This window comes from Physeter macrocephalus, chromosome 5 (assembly GCF_002837175.3).
Source record: "Physeter macrocephalus isolate SW-GA chromosome 5, ASM283717v5, whole genome shotgun sequence".
Classification (NCBI taxonomy): domain Eukaryota; kingdom Metazoa; phylum Chordata; class Mammalia; order Artiodactyla; family Physeteridae; genus Physeter; species Physeter macrocephalus.
Window position 1 is genome coordinate 76,883,834 of NC_041218.1, and position 20,188 is coordinate 76,904,021.

Sequence of the window (20,188 nt, forward strand, 5' to 3'; positions counted from 1 at the left end):
AGCCTGTGCTCCACAAAGGGAGAGGCCACAACAGTGAGAGGCCCACGTACCGCAAAAAAAAAAAAAAAAAAAAAAAAAAAAAATCTACAAACAATAAATGCTGGAGAGGGTGTGGAGAAAAGGGAACACTCTTGCACTGTTGGTGGGAATGTAAACTGATACAGCCACTATGGAGAACAGTATGGAGGGTGCTTAAAAAACTAAAAATAGAATTACCATATGACCCAGCAATTCCACTCCTGGGCATATACCCCAAGAAAACCATAATTCAAAGAGACTCATGTACTAAAATGTTCATTGCAGCTCTATTTACAATAGCCAGGACATGGAAGCAACCTAAGTGTCCATGAACAGATGAATGGATAAAGAAGATGTGGCACATATATACAATGGAATATTACTCAGCCCTAAAAAGAAATGAAACTGAGCTATTTGTAGTGAGGTGGATGGACCTACAGTCTGTCATACAGAGTGAAGTAAGTCAGAAAGAGAAAAACAAATACTGTATGCTAACACATATATATGGAATCTAAAGAAAAAAAAAATTGGTTCTGATGAACCTAGGGGCAGGACAGGGATAAAGACACAGACATAGAGAATGGACTTAAGGACACGGGGAGGGGGAAGGGTAAGCTGTGATGAAGTGAGAGAGTAGCATTGACATATATACACTACGGAATGTAAAAGAGATAGTGGGAAGCAGCCGCATAGCACAGGGAGATCAGCTCGGTGCTGATCTAGGTGACCACCTAGAGGGGTGGGATAGGGAGGGTGGGAGGGAGACTCAAGAGGGAGGGGATATGGGGATATATGTACACATATAGCGGATTCACTTTGTGACACAGCAGAAACTAACACAACATTGTAAAGCAATTATACTCCAATAAAGATGTTTAAAAAGAAAATCTTAAATCTTAAATCAGAAGCCTCAGGCATGGTTATTCCAAGCAATAACTCTAATACTTGACTCAACTTAAAACAAGGTATGATATCTTTATCTCCTGAGCACTAAGAAGAATCTCTATTGTCAGCTTTCTTTCAAAACTTGACATATATCACCATTCTGAGTGTTAATTTTTTTCCCCTTGGTCATGGTGAATCATTAGTGCTGAATTTCAGACAAGTAGAATTTTATTTATTTACTAATTTACTTTTGTTTCTGGTTAAAAGAAATTTTATGGACACTAGAGAGAAGTTATTTTAAATAAAGTTTAGCAATGGATAGCCAATTGCCTATTTTAAACCTAAGAATTAAAAATCTATTCTGCAAACTTACTCATTTAAAGGAATCACAACTAAGGCTCTTTCTAAGCAATGTGGCACAAGATCTTACACAAACTGAACACTTGTAATACAAGAAAATTTACTTTAATGTATTGCCTGTGTTTGAAAACATTTCTAGGAAAAGTATTTCAACCAGTGACTGACAGCAGACATGCCTCTGTGTCTGGTTTCCAGAACAGTCATTAGAATTCTTTCTTCCCAATATCACATGGCTGCTATCTTTCTCACACAGGTGAAAGGCAGACTTGTGGTTTAGGGTCACAAAGAAAGGTTTGGTCGAAACGGATGACCAAACACCTATTACTTAGGGCTGAGCAAAGGGCTCTCTGCTCTGGTGAAGACAAAGCTGTAAGATAAAGTCTCAGCTTTTGCAAGGATTTGGAATTTGACTGGCGAGATCGTTAAAGGACCACAACGGGCAGTCTACAAGCTCCAGCCTGATGAATAGTCCATCCATGTGAATGTCTGAGCAAACCTCCATACCCCAACCCTGCCCACCACTGCCACCCGGCACACATGTTTTAGCCCCAGAGAGCCCCAAACCATGCTTTGAACCACAACTATTCCTTACCGTGCTCCAGGAAGCCGGCGGTGGCTTCAGCAGGTGATGGGGAAACGTCGGTTGGTGGAGGCAAAGACAGTAGCTAGTCTGTATGAAAATAACCATACCAGCCAACCTTTACGGACCACATATTGTGGGCTGTACCCCAAGCGTCACCCACATGATCTGTGGTCCTCAAAACCACCTTAGAAGGTAGGTCTTATCTTCAGCGGGATGATGACACTGAGACTGAGATAAGTACAGAGAATAACCACCGAGTTAATGTCGGAAGGGGCCCAGGTCCCAAGGCGTGCTGAGCCACAGCAATGGCTCTCACTGCACGATGTTCTCCGGAAGGTGTGGATACAAACCGTCCATGTCAGGGGTGAGGGCAAAGGAAGTACAGGAAAGTCATGGAATCCTGGGTTTGGACAGGGAAAAGCATCATAGATACGGGAACTTGGTCTTTTTATTGGCCTTGAATTGCCAAAGATGGCCCTATGACGTCTTTTTCCACCTATGCGCATGCTACAGTCCCTTTATTCCTACTCAAATTTTGTTATTTTGTTTTTATTTTCTAGCAAACACCTGGCAATAGCAAATAGCTATAAGAGATCAGCCAATTTACTTTTTTAAAAATGGAAATGACAATCACATGGAAGGATTAAGACAGTCCACAGATTCATAATGTTTTTAAGATATTAACATAATGTTTTTAAGATAATAACGACCAATTATACATATTTATATTTTTAAAAATTGAAATGTAAAGGCAGAAAGGAAAACTTTTTAAAAGGTCAAACCATAAAACTCTTCTTCTATATAAACTTCTCTGTATTAGACATTATAGATACTGAAAACCACTGGTCACATTACATTTTGTTCACTCTTTCCCAAATCAAAAGAAGTGACTTGCATGTCAAAGTCTTGGCTATCCCTCACCTCAGTTATCACCTGTCAGCCCAACATCTGGATCAACAGACCATTAAACATGTATCAACTCTCACTGGCCAAGATATTTTTGCCTTTTGGTTAAAGGCACTCATACATATCCCTTGTCTCAAATGGTTCTAAGAAGTCAGTCTTGTTTTAAATTAAATGTACTACTTACAGGCCTACGAACAATCCTTAAGCCTTTCTGTTAGCATGATTCACTGTGATTTGACTCACACAGGTATGTAATGGGTACGTATGAGTTCTGAAATATCACCAAGAGTACAATATATAATTATATAAAACTGTATACTATAACCTACTCTTAAAAGAACAAATTTAATTTGTGATATTGTTAAAAAAACTTCTTCAGAGCCATATGACATGAACTATTTCTTGGTATATGTTAAATTTATTTTATGAAAAATATTTCTAACAAATGGAAGGGAGAATTTTGGAGTGAAAAATGCAGAATTCTCTAGCATGAATTCAGGGGCTCAAATCACACAAGAAAGGTACTTACTGGTAAGTAAACCTTGAGAATTAAGAATACATGAGATTATCTAATGTATAGCACAGGGAACTATATTAAATATCCTCTGATAAACCATAATGGAAAAGAATGTAAAAAAATAATGTATATATATGTATAACTGACTCACTGTGCTGTGCAGCAGAGATTGGCATAACATTGTAAATCAACTATACATCAATTAAAAAAAAAGAATACAGGAGATTAGTGTCAATAGTCGCTTGTTGAGAAGCATACAAGACTTAATCCAAACCACTTTATAGGCTTTTAAAAAGTGATTATACAGCACTTTAAATTACAACGTGTTTATATTACTTTGAAGGGACAGAAATATATAATTATGGCCTCGGGTCTAAAGTACCAAAACAAATTAACATAAGCTTCCATTCATAAAATTTCATGCCGTTTCCTCTTCTTTAGGAACCAAAGAAGCCAGGTGTGATGAACAGGTATGTTCTTAACTAGCTCCATCCTGCTACCTGGACTGTGATGCTATATTCACTTTGGTCCGTGGGATGCAGGTCAGACTCTAGGGACACTGGAGCAAACAGCTGGAAGGAACCTCACTCCTGGCTGATTTCAGAGGGGACTTACCAGCTCTGGACTGCATTTCTTTATTTTTATTTTCACATGAGAGAGAAGTATACATATACCTGTTTATGTCACTGTTCGAGATTTTCTGTTGTATGCAGCCATGCCTAATCACAAATAATATATACACACAGACAATTTTCAGGACCTCAAACACAGGGTCAGTAATGTGGTCTTGTTCTCAAGTTTCTCATCTATCATAAGCAGGAAAAGTACACTTAAGGAGAGATGAGTGTTGTGAATTTATCCTGATCTCATTATTGTGGATTTGTAGAATATGCTGATGAAGACACATTTGCCTTTTATGTTTGTGATTATTTTTTAAAAGAACAAACAACCTCCTCAGAAGACTGTCAAATAGTGTAAACTGTCATAATAATTCTGAGATATGCACTCACAATATGCCAGTCAGCACTGGCAGAACTTGAGCTTACTAAAATCTTTCTACAAAAGTCATCAGTGGTAAGTGAAAATGACCTTGCACTGCCTTCAAATTCAGATCAAACTGAACTAAGACACAAGAAGTCACATTTCGTATGTTCAATTCTTGGGAAAAGATCCAAAATTAGGATGAAAATATCTTCACCCTGTTCTTTTTTTTCTTAACAAAATCATGACACTGGATTTATGATATCTATAAGCCTGCTACACAAAAACAAACTATGTGATATCAAGCAAGACAGGAAGAAAATTTGGGGGGAAAACCTAACTTGCTCTATGTACCATGTAAATCTTTCTTCATGACAAGTCTATTTAAGGCACATTCAAAGGGATGTAGCAAGAAGGAAAACACCAGATGCTTTAAATACTAGAACTACTATCATGAGCCCTGATACATACAGACACTCACCTAAAACCCTGTTCATTTTTAGACTGAGAATTTAAGTAGAAATATCCAACCAGGCATGAGATGGGCAATTTTAACTGATGCTTTTCATCTTCACACTAAGTGAAGCTCATTTACAGGATTAAAAGATTTAAAAATTAGAAGACTGACCAAGTATCCTGAATGCTGAAAAGAAGGATAAGTCTGAAGCAGAAAAGGATACAGGATGGCTCTGAAAGTAATTTTCTGTCACTATTTAGATTACAGCAAGATATTCTGGGGATTACAACAAGAAATTTTAGTTTTCCACACTTGCCGTTCACACATACCTACCAATTCTGTCTAATTTCATATTTATTTCTGAGATTTGGGGGAAGGACTGCCAGCCAAATAGCAGCCTTAAGCACAAGGCAAAAAGCTGCAAACGGAATGAAAAGAATGGTTTCAATTGTAGAGCAAGAAAGCCCCAAGGGCAAAAAATGAGGATAATGCGAAACGAGAGGAGAAGGTTATAATGAGAAAAACTGCAAAAAGAAATGAGGAAAAGCTCAATTATAGGTATGTTAAAGGCAAAAATTCTCCCACTTGAAGAACATTCCTTTTAGACATGTGCTTGTCAATTACAGCAATTCTGTGGCACTGCACCCTTTACATGAAGCCATAATTTGACTGAAACATGCTGTGAGAGATTAACATGCAGGGATTATAATCAACAAATTGCCATTTACTAGCATTCCCTCCTCCCACTTATAAGACTATCTGAAACACATACTCTTATATAGAAAAATCACTTTTTTCCCCCATTTTCTGACAGGATGCTAAATTTTTGACTGAGGACGATGTCACAGCATTACACAATACAGACAAGAACATCTGATAATCTCACTTTAAATCCACCAACTGGAGAGATGACACACAAGATCTCTGAGGGAGAGAAACAGAGGGAGAGAGAAAAGAGGTTTTTTTATCCTTTGAATTGTCTTAAACACAGTCTCCAGTAATTTCATGTGCTGATGTTACATTAAAACTATGATTCTGCTAAAATTACTCGACTGTCAAACTCACTTCTGACACAGTATCTCGTCTCCAGAAATTTCAGAATGTGTTGCTTCTTTCAATTCGCTGCTCCAAAAATACCTGACTCACATCACACATTTAAACAACTTTCTGGAAATATAGTGGGACGCTAGCAAAATTACAAGTGTTTCTACTAAAGTACAATATTAAATATGCCAGCGGACCCCAAATTCACTGAGAAAATATGGTCATTTTTAAAACTTTAAGACTTAAGAACAGCATTTTCTTTTTAAAGAAATAAAAATCCATTTTTCCTTTTAAAAAGAAAAAAGAAGAAATTTATAAGAACAAAAATCAGCACCAAACTGAGAAATTGTGCTATAGAAATTAATAGATTATAGAACTATAGATAGAAAAACAGAAGTAGCAGCCTTTGTTCTTAAAGGGTATATATTAGGGAGACAAAATATAAAGGGAAAACTAAACAAAGCTATTATCTTTCTCAAACGCATCTTTATGAGAAAAACTACATGTTATACTGGATTTGTGTTTAAAAAGCAACCTTTAGGGACTTCCCTGGTGGCGCAGTGGATAGGACTCCATGCTCCCAGTGCAGGGGGCCTGGGTTCGATCCCTGGTCGGGGAACTAAATCTCACGTGCATGCCGCAACTGAGGAGCCCGCCTGCCACAACTGAGACCCGGAGCAACCAAAATAAATAAATAAATAAAATTTTTTAAAAAAATTACAAAAAAAAAAAAAAAGGGAACCTTCACCCTATGTCAAAGAGACTATACGGATTTAAGCCAATATCTTATTCATGAAATTATAAAACCAAAGACTATTCTACATGAACTTTGTGACTTATTAGAAAGGGCCTTTATATTTTACATTTAAAAACAGACTGTAATTTTATCTATTATGATTCTTTGAAAATTGACAACTTATGTACGTATTTATGGCAACTCTCAGTGTACCAGAGTATTTTATTATTTGTAATCATTTATCCACCAGCCATTCTAGGAAATTAGAAATTTACTGAACTACCAAGAAAGAAATATCTAAGGTTCCCCACAGTTGTCTACCTAAAAAGATGAGTACCAAATTGAGCACCTGAGTTGCAGGAAAAGCATTTTAGGGGAAGCAAAGAAAATGTAAATAAGGGGAATAAAGCAAATAAAATTTCCAAGGTGAATAAAGGAGAAAGTCCATTCATTTCTAAGTCTTCTGTTCTGGCTACCGTTTACATAGGAAAACCCTCATGGTTTGGGGGGTTGAGGACATCACCACCAGGACAGAATTCACAGAAACAAGAAGTCACATGGGTATTTCATCTAGAACATAATGCGTGAAGGAAACTTTCAAAGATCCTCTATCTCACTTCCCAGCTCTAGGACACAGCCTTTCCCTCTAGCCCATCAGAAAGCCGTGGATATTTTCCTTCAAAGTATTCAAAGAAGAAAGTCTAAAAACTCTTCTTAAGATGCACAAGGTTTTCAAAATCCTTATAGTCAGGAGACTAAAGATCTAATTTCTGAGGTAATTCTTGCCCCTTGTGTATTTCATTTTCCATTTCCTATCTTCAGATCCTCCTGAAATTAATTTCTCACAGCCCTACAATATTTCAGTTTGTTTCTAGGGTGCTCTAGACTTATAGTTGAACTTTAAGTACTGGAAGAGATCATGTGGAGTAAACATGAAAATGATGCGATTTAATAAATGCACTCCCATGATCCAGTCTCATTCTACATGGGGATTGTATCCCTGAAAAGTAGGCTGTACTCCTCCTTACATCTTTATCCATTAAACATCTTCTTTTGCCCATTGGTTATGCTGTAATGAAAACTTGCACATTTTCATTATTAATCAGTGTACATTAATGACCTTATGCTTCATCTCTGTCTCACTGCATTTCACCTTGCTTCATTACCAACAGGGTATTAATTAACCCACAATCTACTGGCAGGGTAAAAGCATCAATTCCCTTGTTATCATATATAGTATCACATGTTCAAAGGTGGTGTGAATAGATTAGTTCAGAAGATGAACACCTCAAATGAAATTCACAGACATAATCTGATTTTTAATATTATCTCACGTGAGTGCTCTGACACAGCATCAGCTGCAACTAGGACCTCTTCCCCCACACCCCCTTTCTTGTGTAACCTTCTTGAAGCAGTTAGCCCACCCAGTGGCCACCTTGCTCACAGGTGGAAACCAAGAAACAGGTCTTTGTGCTGGAGATTAGCTCCCTCTTAAGTGGCCACTGAAGCACCTGATTTGGGGTTTATAGCTAGAGTCGAATGGTAGGTTTTTTATTTCATTTCTGCCTTTCATCCAAGATTTTAGCCACTAGACAAAAATGATGTCTAGGACAAAGCTAGGAATATATCTGGGTTCACTTTCAGATTCAAATGACCACTCTATCTCAGAAGCAGCTTAGTTAACTTCTGCCTTAGCATCTATGTCCGTCAGATGGAGATAATCATCCTGTACAAGCATCCATCTAATGGAAAGGATGTTTGGATAAACAGAGTGGTGTCAAATCCTGGCTCTCAAATTTGGAAGGGGCCTCAGATGTCATGTGGTCTAAACTCTTTGATTTCATAAATGAGGCAAATGAGAAAGAAATTCTACACAGTTCTAATTATCTCATCACTTAGTCAGTATTAATTTATAAAGTCTTCCAATGCTTCAATTACAATCAGCAAAAACATTACATTCTCCACATTAGCAATTAGGAGAGAAGCTAAGGGAACTGCCAAAAAAACAAACCAAAAGCACAAAGATTATAAAGCAGAAGAGAAACCACATTCTAATATGAGCACTTTTACTCCTAGTTCTCTCTCGATGGCACTTTGGGGATTTTCACTGTCACCGTGGATCGCTGTTTCAAGCCTTCGCTTTATCTGAAAAAACAAGCCTTCGCTGAACAGTGGGGTTCTCATCTGCATCTGAGGCACACCCAGGGCAGCTGGAGTTGGTGCTAATGAATTTATTTAGTCTTTCGGTGATTTTGTCATTAGCATGTATGCAAACAAAATTAACCTAATATTTAACACTGACAGTTTCATAAAGCTGAAAAAGACCTCAAGTGGCAACCTAGTCCAGTTATTTGTCTCTGAGAAAGCTACTTTCACAGGTCAAGAAGGTAAAAGGCTGACATCGACCATTTCCACGGATGCAGAGTCTACGGCTCCGAGCTGTCGCCAGTACCATCCAGGGATACTAATACCTACTTCCAACTCCTTTTCCATCTTTTATTTATTTTTTCAACTAAGTCTATTTCCTCTGGTTCTGAACTTTGCTGAATAGGACCAGACATTTCACATTCATTCTCTGTACTACTTTAAATACATTAAAATATCCTCTAGCGTCTTCATTTTTAAAGACGTGTGGCTATAGTTCTCCCAAATTTGTGTCTATAATGAGATTGGTTATTTATCACCACTAACATCCACTCTTCCCCTATCTGTTTTCTGTCTGACTCCCTCCACTAAAATGTAAGCCCCACGAAGGTAAGGAGTTTGTGTGTATTTTGTTTCCAGCTGTATGCCCCACAGCTAGAACAGTGCCTACATAAGAGGTCGAAGATATCTGTGGAAGGAAGGAATTAAATTTTTCTATGGTATTCATTCACCCGCATATAGAAACTGAACACTCAAATATGCACTGCTGTATTTTATTACAGAAGCAGTGTGTAAAGTTAAAAGTAAAGGAACTACAGGGGGAGGGCTTGTATAAGAGCCAGGATGCAGAGTATTTCATCACCGGGGGAAAACCGCTGCTTTTCTCTAGCAACGGACTATTTCTGAATATCCCCAAATGGCCTGGTAGTAAAACTCTCTGCAAATGGATATTACTGGTAGGTGATAAATCAAAGCTATTCTTTGTGAATGTTCTAGCATAATTTCCCAAAGGAACTTAAAAAGTTTCCCATTGGACAGGGTTATATACAAACACACTTAAATCATCACCAGGTATGGCCACTGAGCCTTGAATTCCAAGCCTGCTACCCCATCAACATTCTAACGACTCTCTGAGCGAGGCTGAAGAAACACAGCAGTAAGACAGGGCAAGATGAAGTCAGACCAAACCGCCTAAGTCCTCGTGCAAAGCCTAAGTGATGGTGAGGTCAGCATAAAACGACCGCAGGGTTAAGGTCTCCTCTAGATCTAGAATTCTACGGTTCTGTGACATACTTTGAAAGGAAAGGGGTTGATATAAATCTCTTTAGATCAAAGCATTTTAGTGATGAAAGATATGTCAGAACTCATCTCATGTATAACTTGCTCAAGGTCTCACGCTGGTCTATCAATGGAGCCCAGATCTGGGACCCAAGGCTTCAGAATCTCATTTTAGTACCCTTTCTACTCTGCTGCGTGCATATTCTCCTTCCTTAGAACATCGTTTCTTACAGAAGTAAGCATTCTTGGCTGTGAGACTGAAGGACCACCCAGAGATCCCTGGAGTGTGACAGAACCCCGGCAAAAATCCAAATGGGTTTTGTTCACTATACCGTCACCTCCTCATTCCAAGAACTGAGAGATAACAGCTGTGTGGCCAGTACCTCTGTCTGCTCTGATTGTTTCCTGTTTTCAAAACCATTTCAGTGGATGGACCAGCAATGCAGGTTTGGGAATTTTAAACTCAGGCTGCAGAGGCTCTAGGGCAGGGACCAGTGGATATGAGGCTGGACACAGAGACCAGGAGAAGGAGTGGGGAGGGGAGGTGGAGGAAAGGTGAAATGACGCCCCTAGCTCTCAGGGGCAAATTTATAACTATTAGACACTTTGAATATGTCTCTGAAAAAAGTGGAGAGACAAAGTCATTGTCCTAGTTCTGTGGCTCTCACACCTGGCTACATATAGCATCATCTGGGGAGCCTTCAAAGCCCATAACTCTTAGGCCCCGACTCGGCTCAACGGAACCAGGATCTCTGGGGTGGGACCCAGACATTGATATTTTGAAAAATGCCCCATGTGCTGCTAATGGTACAGCCACAGATAAGATCCACTGGTCTATTATGTGTTACATGATACCACAAAAATAAAAAGATAAATCCAAGATAATTTCACATGCATGTTAATTGCACAAAAACATGGAGAGGCTTACCACCATCTAAAAACTTCCGTGTCTACCCGCCAAAAGTTTTAGTCCTGCAAAAGCCATGCAGCCACAGGGTTATAAAGGTCTTGCCACCTGCAAAAGAAAGCCTAGAAGAGAAGCACCAAACATCTTTCCAGAAATCCTAAAAGGTAAGGAAATTAAGGAAGAAGTTCACCTAAATTGTCTTCCGTATTTCCAATGATCAGGAAAAAGGCATTCTTAATTTTCCTCCACAAGAAATATGTATCAAGTATTTAGGATACGCTTGGTGCTGAAACGGGAACGAAGATAAAAGAAAATGAAAAATGGCTTGCCTGCCCTAGCTTCACTCAAGTTTCCATCAGTGCAATGCTCCAAAAAAAGCCATTAAGCTGGCAATGGAGAATAGCTTTGGGACCCTATCAATTAAGTGAGACACTCCTATGATATAAACCAGGTACTTTCACGGAGGTGGTTGCCTCGTTACAAAGGTAAGGGACTCACTTTCTCCATGATGTAATCAGTCTACTAGGTGCTGTTGAAAGTACACCACCCACACGGAGGCATCCATGCCGTCCGTGGTCAAAGCAGGATGAGCAGACATTTCCACACTGAGTACACAATATACTGAACGATAACCTCATGAAGTGAAAACAGCCATACCTGGACGAAAGCAGGTCAAGCCTAATAAGAATCGGCTAATAGGCTTTACCTGTTCTCACTATCTTATTCTCTGCTTGTTTTTTTCCTGAAAACCTGTAATCATAAGCACATTTGCTTCAAAAAGATGAATAAAAACCCAAGACATGGGGCTTCCCTGGTGGCGCAGTGGTTGACAGTCCGCCTGCCGATGCAGGGGACACGGGTTCGTGCCCTGGTCCGGGAAGATCCCACATGCCGCGGAGCGGCTGGGCCCGTGAGCCATGGCCGCTGAGCCTGTGCTCCACAATGGGAGAGGCCACAACAGTGAGAGGCCCACGTACTGCAAAAAAAAAAAAAAAAAAACAAAAAAACCCAAGACATGGAAAAAAAAAAAAAAAGGGGGAGCAAATAATGTTATTTCCTCTTGTGTTTCCCCTAAGGTAGACTCATCATAATGCAGATGTAGAAAGAAAAGTCAATAAGAAGGATTTTCTCTGTGTAATCCATCTGATCATAGTGTTGTCCCCGGCCACCCCCTTTAGAACAGAAATTGTTATTCCTAACAGAAGCATCTCTAGACAAAACACATTTGATCCTTTCCAGAGAGGGGAAAGGGTTAAATAGGAGCAGAAAGCACTGTAGACCCTACAGACCAGGGCTGGTGGTGGGGACTTGCTCCACCACCCCTCCAGCTCCTCTACTCACAACACGTTTTCTTGCTTCTTGCCTTCCTTGTAATTCTCCTGGGCTGGGAATACCCAGTCATGTCTGCCCTATTTCTGGGAAGATGAAAGATAGAGCTGCTTGATTTTTTCCTAACATCCCAAATGCTTCAAGTCAGACCCTGAACCTCGAAAGAAAAGGTAATCTTTGAAAACAGCTTCAGTCTTTTGACGTTCACAAATAGGTATCCAGTTACCAGACTCAAACAGTTTTTCCATTTTAAACAGTGAAGAATTATTCATTCATTCATTCATTCATTCATTCATTCATCCATCCATCCACTCATTCCACAGATATTCCCAGGATGACTGTTTGTGCCTGGTAGTACCAGGGAGGAAAGGTAGGCACGTAGGGGATTATGAAAATAAGCATGGTAAGTGTTGTGTAGATCAAATCATTTAGGAAAATCATTAGTAGGTTGCTTGTAAGCATCTCTAATAATGTTTTTTGCTTTTAAAACTCAGTTTGATATGGTGAGAGAATACTATATGAATTGTTGTTTTCTATTCTATTCTATTCTAGATTTGGGTAGTAACAAAAATACAGTATCTCTTATTTCTATTCCATTCAATTAAGTAAACTTTTTCTCCACTTGCATGTTAACAGCAATTAGTAATCACCTGAACCTGTCCTTTGTGAGTACAGGTCTCTTAGCCTATTGGGCCTTGCACCTACATTTTCACAGTGAAGTGACTTTTGTGGGGAAGAGATGGAAATAACTTGCATCTCTTGCTTGGTTAACTTCCCCAGCCTCTGGTGGGTACAGGAATGTAAGAATCCAGAACAGGCTCATCCCAGACTCCAGGACCATTTATTTCTTCCCATGTATGCTTTCTTCCTCATTGCCATTGGGGCCATGTGGACGACCACCATATGGCTCCACCCGGCTCCATATGGCTCCATCTCCCTAAAAGGGGCGCTCAAGAACGTCAAAACGCTGCTGTATACTTTTATTGCAGCCCCTTCTCATTTTCCTCCATCTGTCTTCCATATGTTTACGCGACTCAGACTCCTGCACACGTAGACCTTTTACAGTGAGGGTTGCCAGCCTGACCAAGATAAAGAACTAACATTCACCGCTGTCAGTGACAAGGGGCCTCAACTACTTTAAACATGTGATTCATTTAGGAGTCAAACTAGAACGAACTCATAACCACTTTTCTTCAATTTGTACATGAAATTGATTTTATATTTATATTTTTAAAAATGTTACCAACAAAAGGCACACAGTGGCTCTTCTGGTGTATTTTCTCCAAGCGCTGTTCCTGAAGTGTGGAAGAACTGCATGGGACTTCCACTTAGGTGTCCCTATCATATTACACATCAATCTCTCTCCAAAACTGACTTTTTCATTTTCATAAAACTCTCCTTTGATCAGAGGAAAAGTTGTTACTGTTTTCCCCCTCAGGTGTCCCTGCAAACATCTGAAGTTTTACATGTATCCTCTGCAACTGCTAAGGAAATGAGGAGGAATGAGGAGAGACTGACCCCTGCGGGGCTCTGCCTGCCTGGCTTTGGTCACACTGAGTCGTGGTCCTTTTAGCTTTGCTCGGCACCTGGCAAGAGGGACACATCTGATCCCAGTGTTGGTATAATCGAGAAGAAACTGGGAATACCAGTCACTAGACACCAGGTACAACACTGTCTCCCAACAGGAGGCAACTCCTGGCATTAGTAACAGGAATTTCGGTGATTTCTCATTCCCGGTGTTAACTTGTCAGTGGGTACCTCGGCCATCTTTCACAAAAAACTAATGACAGTGAGAACAAAAGAAAAAAGAACTCAAGTAGGCCTAGTACTGGCTTCAGTAATTTCTACTCTTATTAACATGACTTAGACACAAAGTCCTGTGTTATAGAACTGCAGTGCTATTAAGAAGAACGCATTCAGTCCCCCAAACTGCTACGCATGTTCAAAGGTGTCCTCTTCGTGGCAGATAACTTGCCTGTAATCTAGTCCAAACCACCTGTGTAAAGCAGTCTGCTAACCAGTATGCGGAAAATTATAGCCAGTTCCACGATGACTATCTCTGATGAAGCAGAACACGGAAATAGTGCTCAAACGCACAAAATATTAATAGATAGACATACAAAAACCACCCAGCAAATGCCACGAGAATACGTTTCTCTTTTAGCTTGTTTGTGTATAAATGACAACTATTACTATTTTTCCCCAAACATAGACATGCAAAATAAAGTTTTTATTCGAATTTCAAGATCAAACAATAACATTAATGTAGGATGTGTGATTGAGTCATTTTTGCCTTTTTTTTAAAAAAAACACTATTACATATTTCACACATCTTTGTTTCTCTTAATGTCCTTTATAATGCAGTATAGAGCCAGACATCAATTAAGTTCAGACAAAACTACTGGGACCCAAGGAAACTCTTGTTCCCACCTAAGCTGTCATTTCACAACCCTTCCTGCATGGGAAAAACCTAAGGAGTTACTTGTACTAATACAACCAAAAATGCCTTTTATTGATGCAGTCGATATATTGCAAACTGCGGGCATCACAGGTGCTACGGTGGCGGCAAAAAGTGCATTTTAGTCAGGGCATCAAGTTACAGAATTCAGGCTACAGCCAGAGGCCTATTCATTGGAATAACTGCTCCAGGCTGGAACAAATTACAAATTTTGGTTAAGAGAAGCAAGCACTGCCCTTGTGTGATAAAGGAAGTTTGGGTAGATCATGCAATGGTAGTGGTTCCAGAAGTGCAAGGGTGAAAAAGCTAAGTGGGTATTTTCCTCCCAGATTAAATAGAAAGGACAAGAAGCCTGATCAATAAGACTTCAGTGAATTACAGTTTCTGGTCTGAGAAGCTATGAGTATCATATTCTGCACAGCGAGGCTTGCTCTGAGCAGTTTGTAAACCACATGGAAAAAGGCAGAAGTTGCTGCTAAGCTTATAGTTGCTGAGTAGTTGCATTAATGGTTGACTTTTCGGCAGGGAGGCTACTCCCCCCAGCTCAGTGCTTCCCACAAGCCAGGTAAACGCTAGCTGGTAACCCCATCCCTCATATTCCTTCTCACTGAACAGTGGCTGTTAAATGCTGGCCTCTTGCCAACTGCCTTTAGGTGAGATTTGGTAAAAATTGCCAATGAAACAAGAACATCTGCCTTCGTATCATTTTCTTTGTACAGCTACTTGCCAGGCGGCTGCTTGGATCTACATGCGTCCATTTACTGGATTTAAACAAAACAGCAGGAGGCTAAGGGGGAGGCCCAAGAAGCATACGCTGGTTCAGCCCACTCTGGTTTCAGCCACAGAGGGAGTCTTGCCCGTCCGGAAACTGACAAGGGCAGCCGCAGCTGTGAGTCTGGAAGCAGGAGACACCCCCCTGCCTTACCTGTTTCTTTGTCCTGGACTTCTTCCAGGTGCAAGTCATTCAAAAGGTGCTCCAAGATCTTCTCGGGGGTCCCGGACACGACCACGTATCTGTCGGAGAGCAGAGAGTGCACAGAGTCGTCCTCAGTGGAGGATTGTGAACGGCTGCTCCACTCCTCGTCCTCAACCTCCTCATCAATGTATTTGAAATAAGGCACATCGAAGGTAGGCAAGGGCAGCTCGCGGTCTGAAAGCGCGGCAGAATCCTTCCTCTCTAAATGAGGGTCAAAGACTCTCAGCCGGGAGCTGCCCATTGTGCACGGCTACTAACAAAGGCATCCCCTAAAGGCTCAAAGATCTTGCCATCTCTGTCCTTTCACTGGGAACTGAGTCCATCTGGCCGCTAAGAGCTCTGCAGTCAGCTAGCACGCTAGGGCTCGAGAGGCGGAGAAAAAAGGGAGGGAGGGAGCGGGGGAAGAGGAGGCAGAGAGAGCGAGTGAGATGGAGCGGGAGAAGGGGAGGAAGGCAGGGAAAAGGAAACAGGAGCACGGGGCTGGGTGGAAGCTCTGACCTCCAATCACTCTCCTCCGTGCTCCCTGCTTGGGGGGCTGGGCCGCAGCTCTGCACTTTCTTCAGCACCAGGACGTCCCGGTCCTGCTCTTTAACCTGAACGGTTGTCACTTCATCATCCTGCTTTAATTGCCGATGGGAGTGATGGATGGAAGAAGGAAAAACAGAGAGAAAATTTAAAAGGCAACAAAAAAAAAGAGCTAACTAAAGCTGCACTTTCTCAAGTTGCTTTCCCACCTAATATCTTTACAGATTCAGAACAAATTAGGAATCTGGTCAAGAATCTCCCTCTAATGGTACAGGGTCCAGGCTCAAGTTGTACGGATACATAAAGCATTAGAAGGACATAAATACTTTAAAGGAAACTGGAAAAAAAATAAAGTGGGGATGGGATTCAGAGTTCATTTTTAAAACTACCTGAATGATTTGAATTAAGAAATCCAAAGTTCAAAGTCTCAAAAACACAATATACTAATTGCATGTGTGCTATACTCTCTTTTACCTGGTTAATACTTCTTAAACTGCCACTATATTAAAATTAGAAAAACATATAAAACATCATTTAAACACTAAAACAATGAGCAAGCCATATTAAGTAGATGTAGCGGATACATATCATATTCATTTACATCACAGCCTTACTTTCAAAGGTGGGAAAAAAACTACTCATTCTATCATTCAGTTCATGTTTTACTCCCAAACTTGAGATGGGCTTCACATTTATCATGTACTTGTTTTGCCAGGATACAAGCAAAAAAGGATCTCTAGTTAGAATCTCATCTAGGCTGAAATTCGGATGTCACGGGTGAATGCCCTGACTTTCTTCACCGCGGTCCCTTTTAACACGGAGAGAAGGCTGAACAATCATTCATTTCTGCACACACAGCTTCCACAGCCCAGAGCCCAACACGGCCCGCTGACGTGGCTCTGTCAGAGTCGGGCTCACTGCTGACCCAGCAGTGTGGAGCCGACCCGAGTGACGAACACTTTCTGAGTGTGGAGTGTGAAATTCTCCTGATGGGCGGCACCCACCCAGAGGAAGGTAGGGGCGGAGGGGGTAGGGAGAAACACATGTAAAAATATTTACCTTCTGTATTTCTGAGGATCTGAGCAAAAGATTGAAGCAAGAAAAGTTGATAGCAAAGAGGCTTCACCTTAAAAATTATGTTGCCTCTTTAAAAAGGGAAACATGTCCTAGGGTTCCTAGCATGCTTCTGTGTTTCTGCTCCTGGCAGAAAACCCTACCTAAATTAGGTACAAACACACAAAAAGAACATTTTCCCGCCCCCGATTGGATAAAAGGTACTATGTCCTCGTGCCTTATTATCAGTTCCATAGATTTCTCAGAGATGCCGATGTATTTATTCACCTTCCATAAGAATAGGAAGGCACTATTCTTGTCATAATTGCCAACCAAATCAGTGGGAAAATGATGATTTCAACTCCCGGCGTGCTGATTCCTAAGAAAATGTAGTGACCTAGCCATTTGAGTCCTCCAAGATCTTCTTAAAAACAAAAAATACTAATCATTCTCAACAGCAATATAATTTTATGATCATCCTTTTTAAATCTCTTAGTGGCAAATAATTTTACTATGTAAAACTGATGTATTACACTTCAGCAAGGTCAGACACGCAGTTACTGTGGCAATTAATGCTGGATATTCATTGTTAAACTCCCTGAGGATGGCAGTGTGACTCTTGTAACATGAATACCAATGTATAATTGCTATCTTTCATTTCTCCAAAGGGGTTCTTTTGTTATCCATGTGGCTGAAGTGAAGCAAGGTGGCTGGCGAGAGGAGCATAATATTGACCAAAAAAAAAAACGGCAGAATGTGAGTCTGGGATACTGAGACACAGAAACAAATAATTCAGTAAAGAGCAGGTTTGAAAGGACAAAAATCTTCCCCTAGCTTTCCTCTCGTCGTTAAGCCAATATTCATTTTATATGAGCCTGCTGTCATTCTGAAGTACATTTTACATTCTACGTGCATGTGATATACGGCATTATTAACTTCCGCGGGCCATGCACATACATATGGATGGGAAGGGCTTCTCTAATGTCTGTGTAACTAATATGTATTACAGGGCTGTGCACAGAGCAGCTACACTCTGCTGGGCAGGGGAATAGCTGAACCATATTGATGTACTATCAATAGCATCTTATGTCACAGTGATAGTTTCCATTTTGAAAACCTGTTAAAAAATAAAGAAGCAAAAAAGCAGAAAAATCAATGTATAAAAGGAGATGAAAGTTATCTAAAATTGCCGTGAAAACGTAATAACCGTATGTGTTATACCTGGCTCTCAAGAAGGAAGGTGAAATTAATGCCTCCTGACCAACCTATGTACCCTTACCTAACTGCTCTTCCTGAAAAACAGCCTAAGTACCAGACTTGAAGTTCTGGGTATGAAACTTTATTCTGGTGCTTGCTTGGTTAAGAATAAAAGTATTTAAAGAACTAATGACAAGAAATATGTTCAATGACAGATAGTTCATGAAATGCAAGTAAAGCATGCTTTACTTGCTTAATTTATGCTTAATTTATACACCACCACTCAACAAATAGTGAGGGTCTGCTTTGGGTAAGGCAATGTGGCAGACACTAAGGGGCAAAAGCAGCGGTGAGTAAGACCGATGCCCTGCCCTTAAATAACAAGGTGATAGCTCCATAACAGCATAAGTCTAACGTGGTGAGCTCCCCCAAGATGAGGCCACATGCAAGAGAGAAAGCAAAGGCAGAGAACCCATGCGATTTGACTGTCAAAAGCGACAGATCAAATCCCAGATCTGTGGGTGAAAGAGAATGGAAATGCCATTAAATGGGACAAAAAAACTGGTTGTGCTGAGACTAAAGAACCTGGTTTCAGACAATTGATGTTTCAGTACGGATAATACATCATGCTGTAGATGTTTAGCAAGCAGTTAGAAATAAAGAACTAGGGCTCTGGACAAAGGCCAAGGACAGAGATAAATTTGTGAACTACTCAAGTTTGGGAGTGGATGAGATTGTTGAAGGGAAGCAGGACAGAAGGGGAACTAGAAAGGGAAAACACAGAAAGTAGGAGGAAGAGAGAGGGGTTCAGAGTCATGAGGAAACCTACCAAAGAGATGACTAAGCAGTGAAACCAAGACACGCCAGGAGAAGGTGGATGGCACTGACTCAGGAGAGTCAAGGACAAAGGCTGTCTGACGTTGTCAAATTCACGAAGATGAAGAGTCTAGGAGGAAGTGATGAGGAGACCACGATGAGAAGGCGAGTGTTGAGGTGTGAGCGGATGTGAAGGAAGTGCACAAACAGGCAAGACCGCCTTCTTGGAATCTCACCACGAAGGGAAGGAGTCAGGCTGAAGAGGCTGCCCGGATGGAGAAGTCGGCAAGGTGAGGGGCTATGGAGAAGGGGCGAGAGATCAGGAACGTGCATGGAGGGTTCAGGCTACAACAGGACCGAGACTTCCTCCTTCCAGAGAGGATCACGGGAAGGAAGATGGGTGGAGATTGAGAAAAAAATTAGAGCAGGTAAAGTAAGGTAGCTGAGGTAGACAGAATGAGATGCTTTCTATCATCTCCGTAGAGTGGGGATTCAGACCATCTTCTGGAAGGGGAGGTTCCTTGGCGGCCTGAAGAGGAAACTGTTGGAAAAATGGCTTTAGGGTTGCAACAGGGAATAAACAAGTTTTGAAAAGAGGAATTGCCAGGCAGCTTTGTGCTGCTGAGGGTAGAAAAACATGTGTTTATGGTTTTAGGCCTTCCTGCCAAAGTGCTCAGAAATCAGAGCGGGCGTGGGGTGGGGAGGCGGGGACGGGGCGGCGGGGCCAGTCCGGTGGTTGGGACTCCGCACTGCCACCGTGGGGAGGTGGAAGGGTGGTGCGGTGTGGCCCGCGGGTTAGATCCCTGGTCGGAGAACTGGGATCCCCACATGCTGCGCGGTGCGGCCAAAAATATATTTTTTTAAATTTTAAAATTAAAAACATAAATTAAAAAAAATTTTAAATTAAAAGAAGAGGGGCTTCCCTGGTGGCGCAGTGGTTGAGAGTCCGCCTGCCGATGCAGGGGATGCGGGTTCGTGCCCCGGTCCGGGAAGATCCCACGTGCCGCGGAGCGGCTG

The 20,188-nt window shown here is 41.0% G+C and overlaps 1 protein-coding gene across 2 annotated transcripts in view; it reads right to left on the reverse strand.

Moving 5' to 3' along the window:
* RAPGEF5 (Rap guanine nucleotide exchange factor 5) overlaps nt 1-20,188 on the reverse strand; it is a 220,546-nt gene that overhangs the window by 56,372 nt on the left and 143,986 nt on the right. For both annotated transcript variants that reach the window (XM_028490102.2, XM_055085044.1), the window contains 2 exons: nt 16,079-16,200; nt 15,530-15,618 (listed from right to left, as the gene is read on the reverse strand). In XM_028490102.2, the coding sequence (XP_028345903.1) occupies nt 15,530-15,618; nt 16,079-16,200 (211 nt within the window). The remainder of the gene's footprint in view (nt 1-15,529; nt 15,619-16,078; nt 16,201-20,188) is intronic.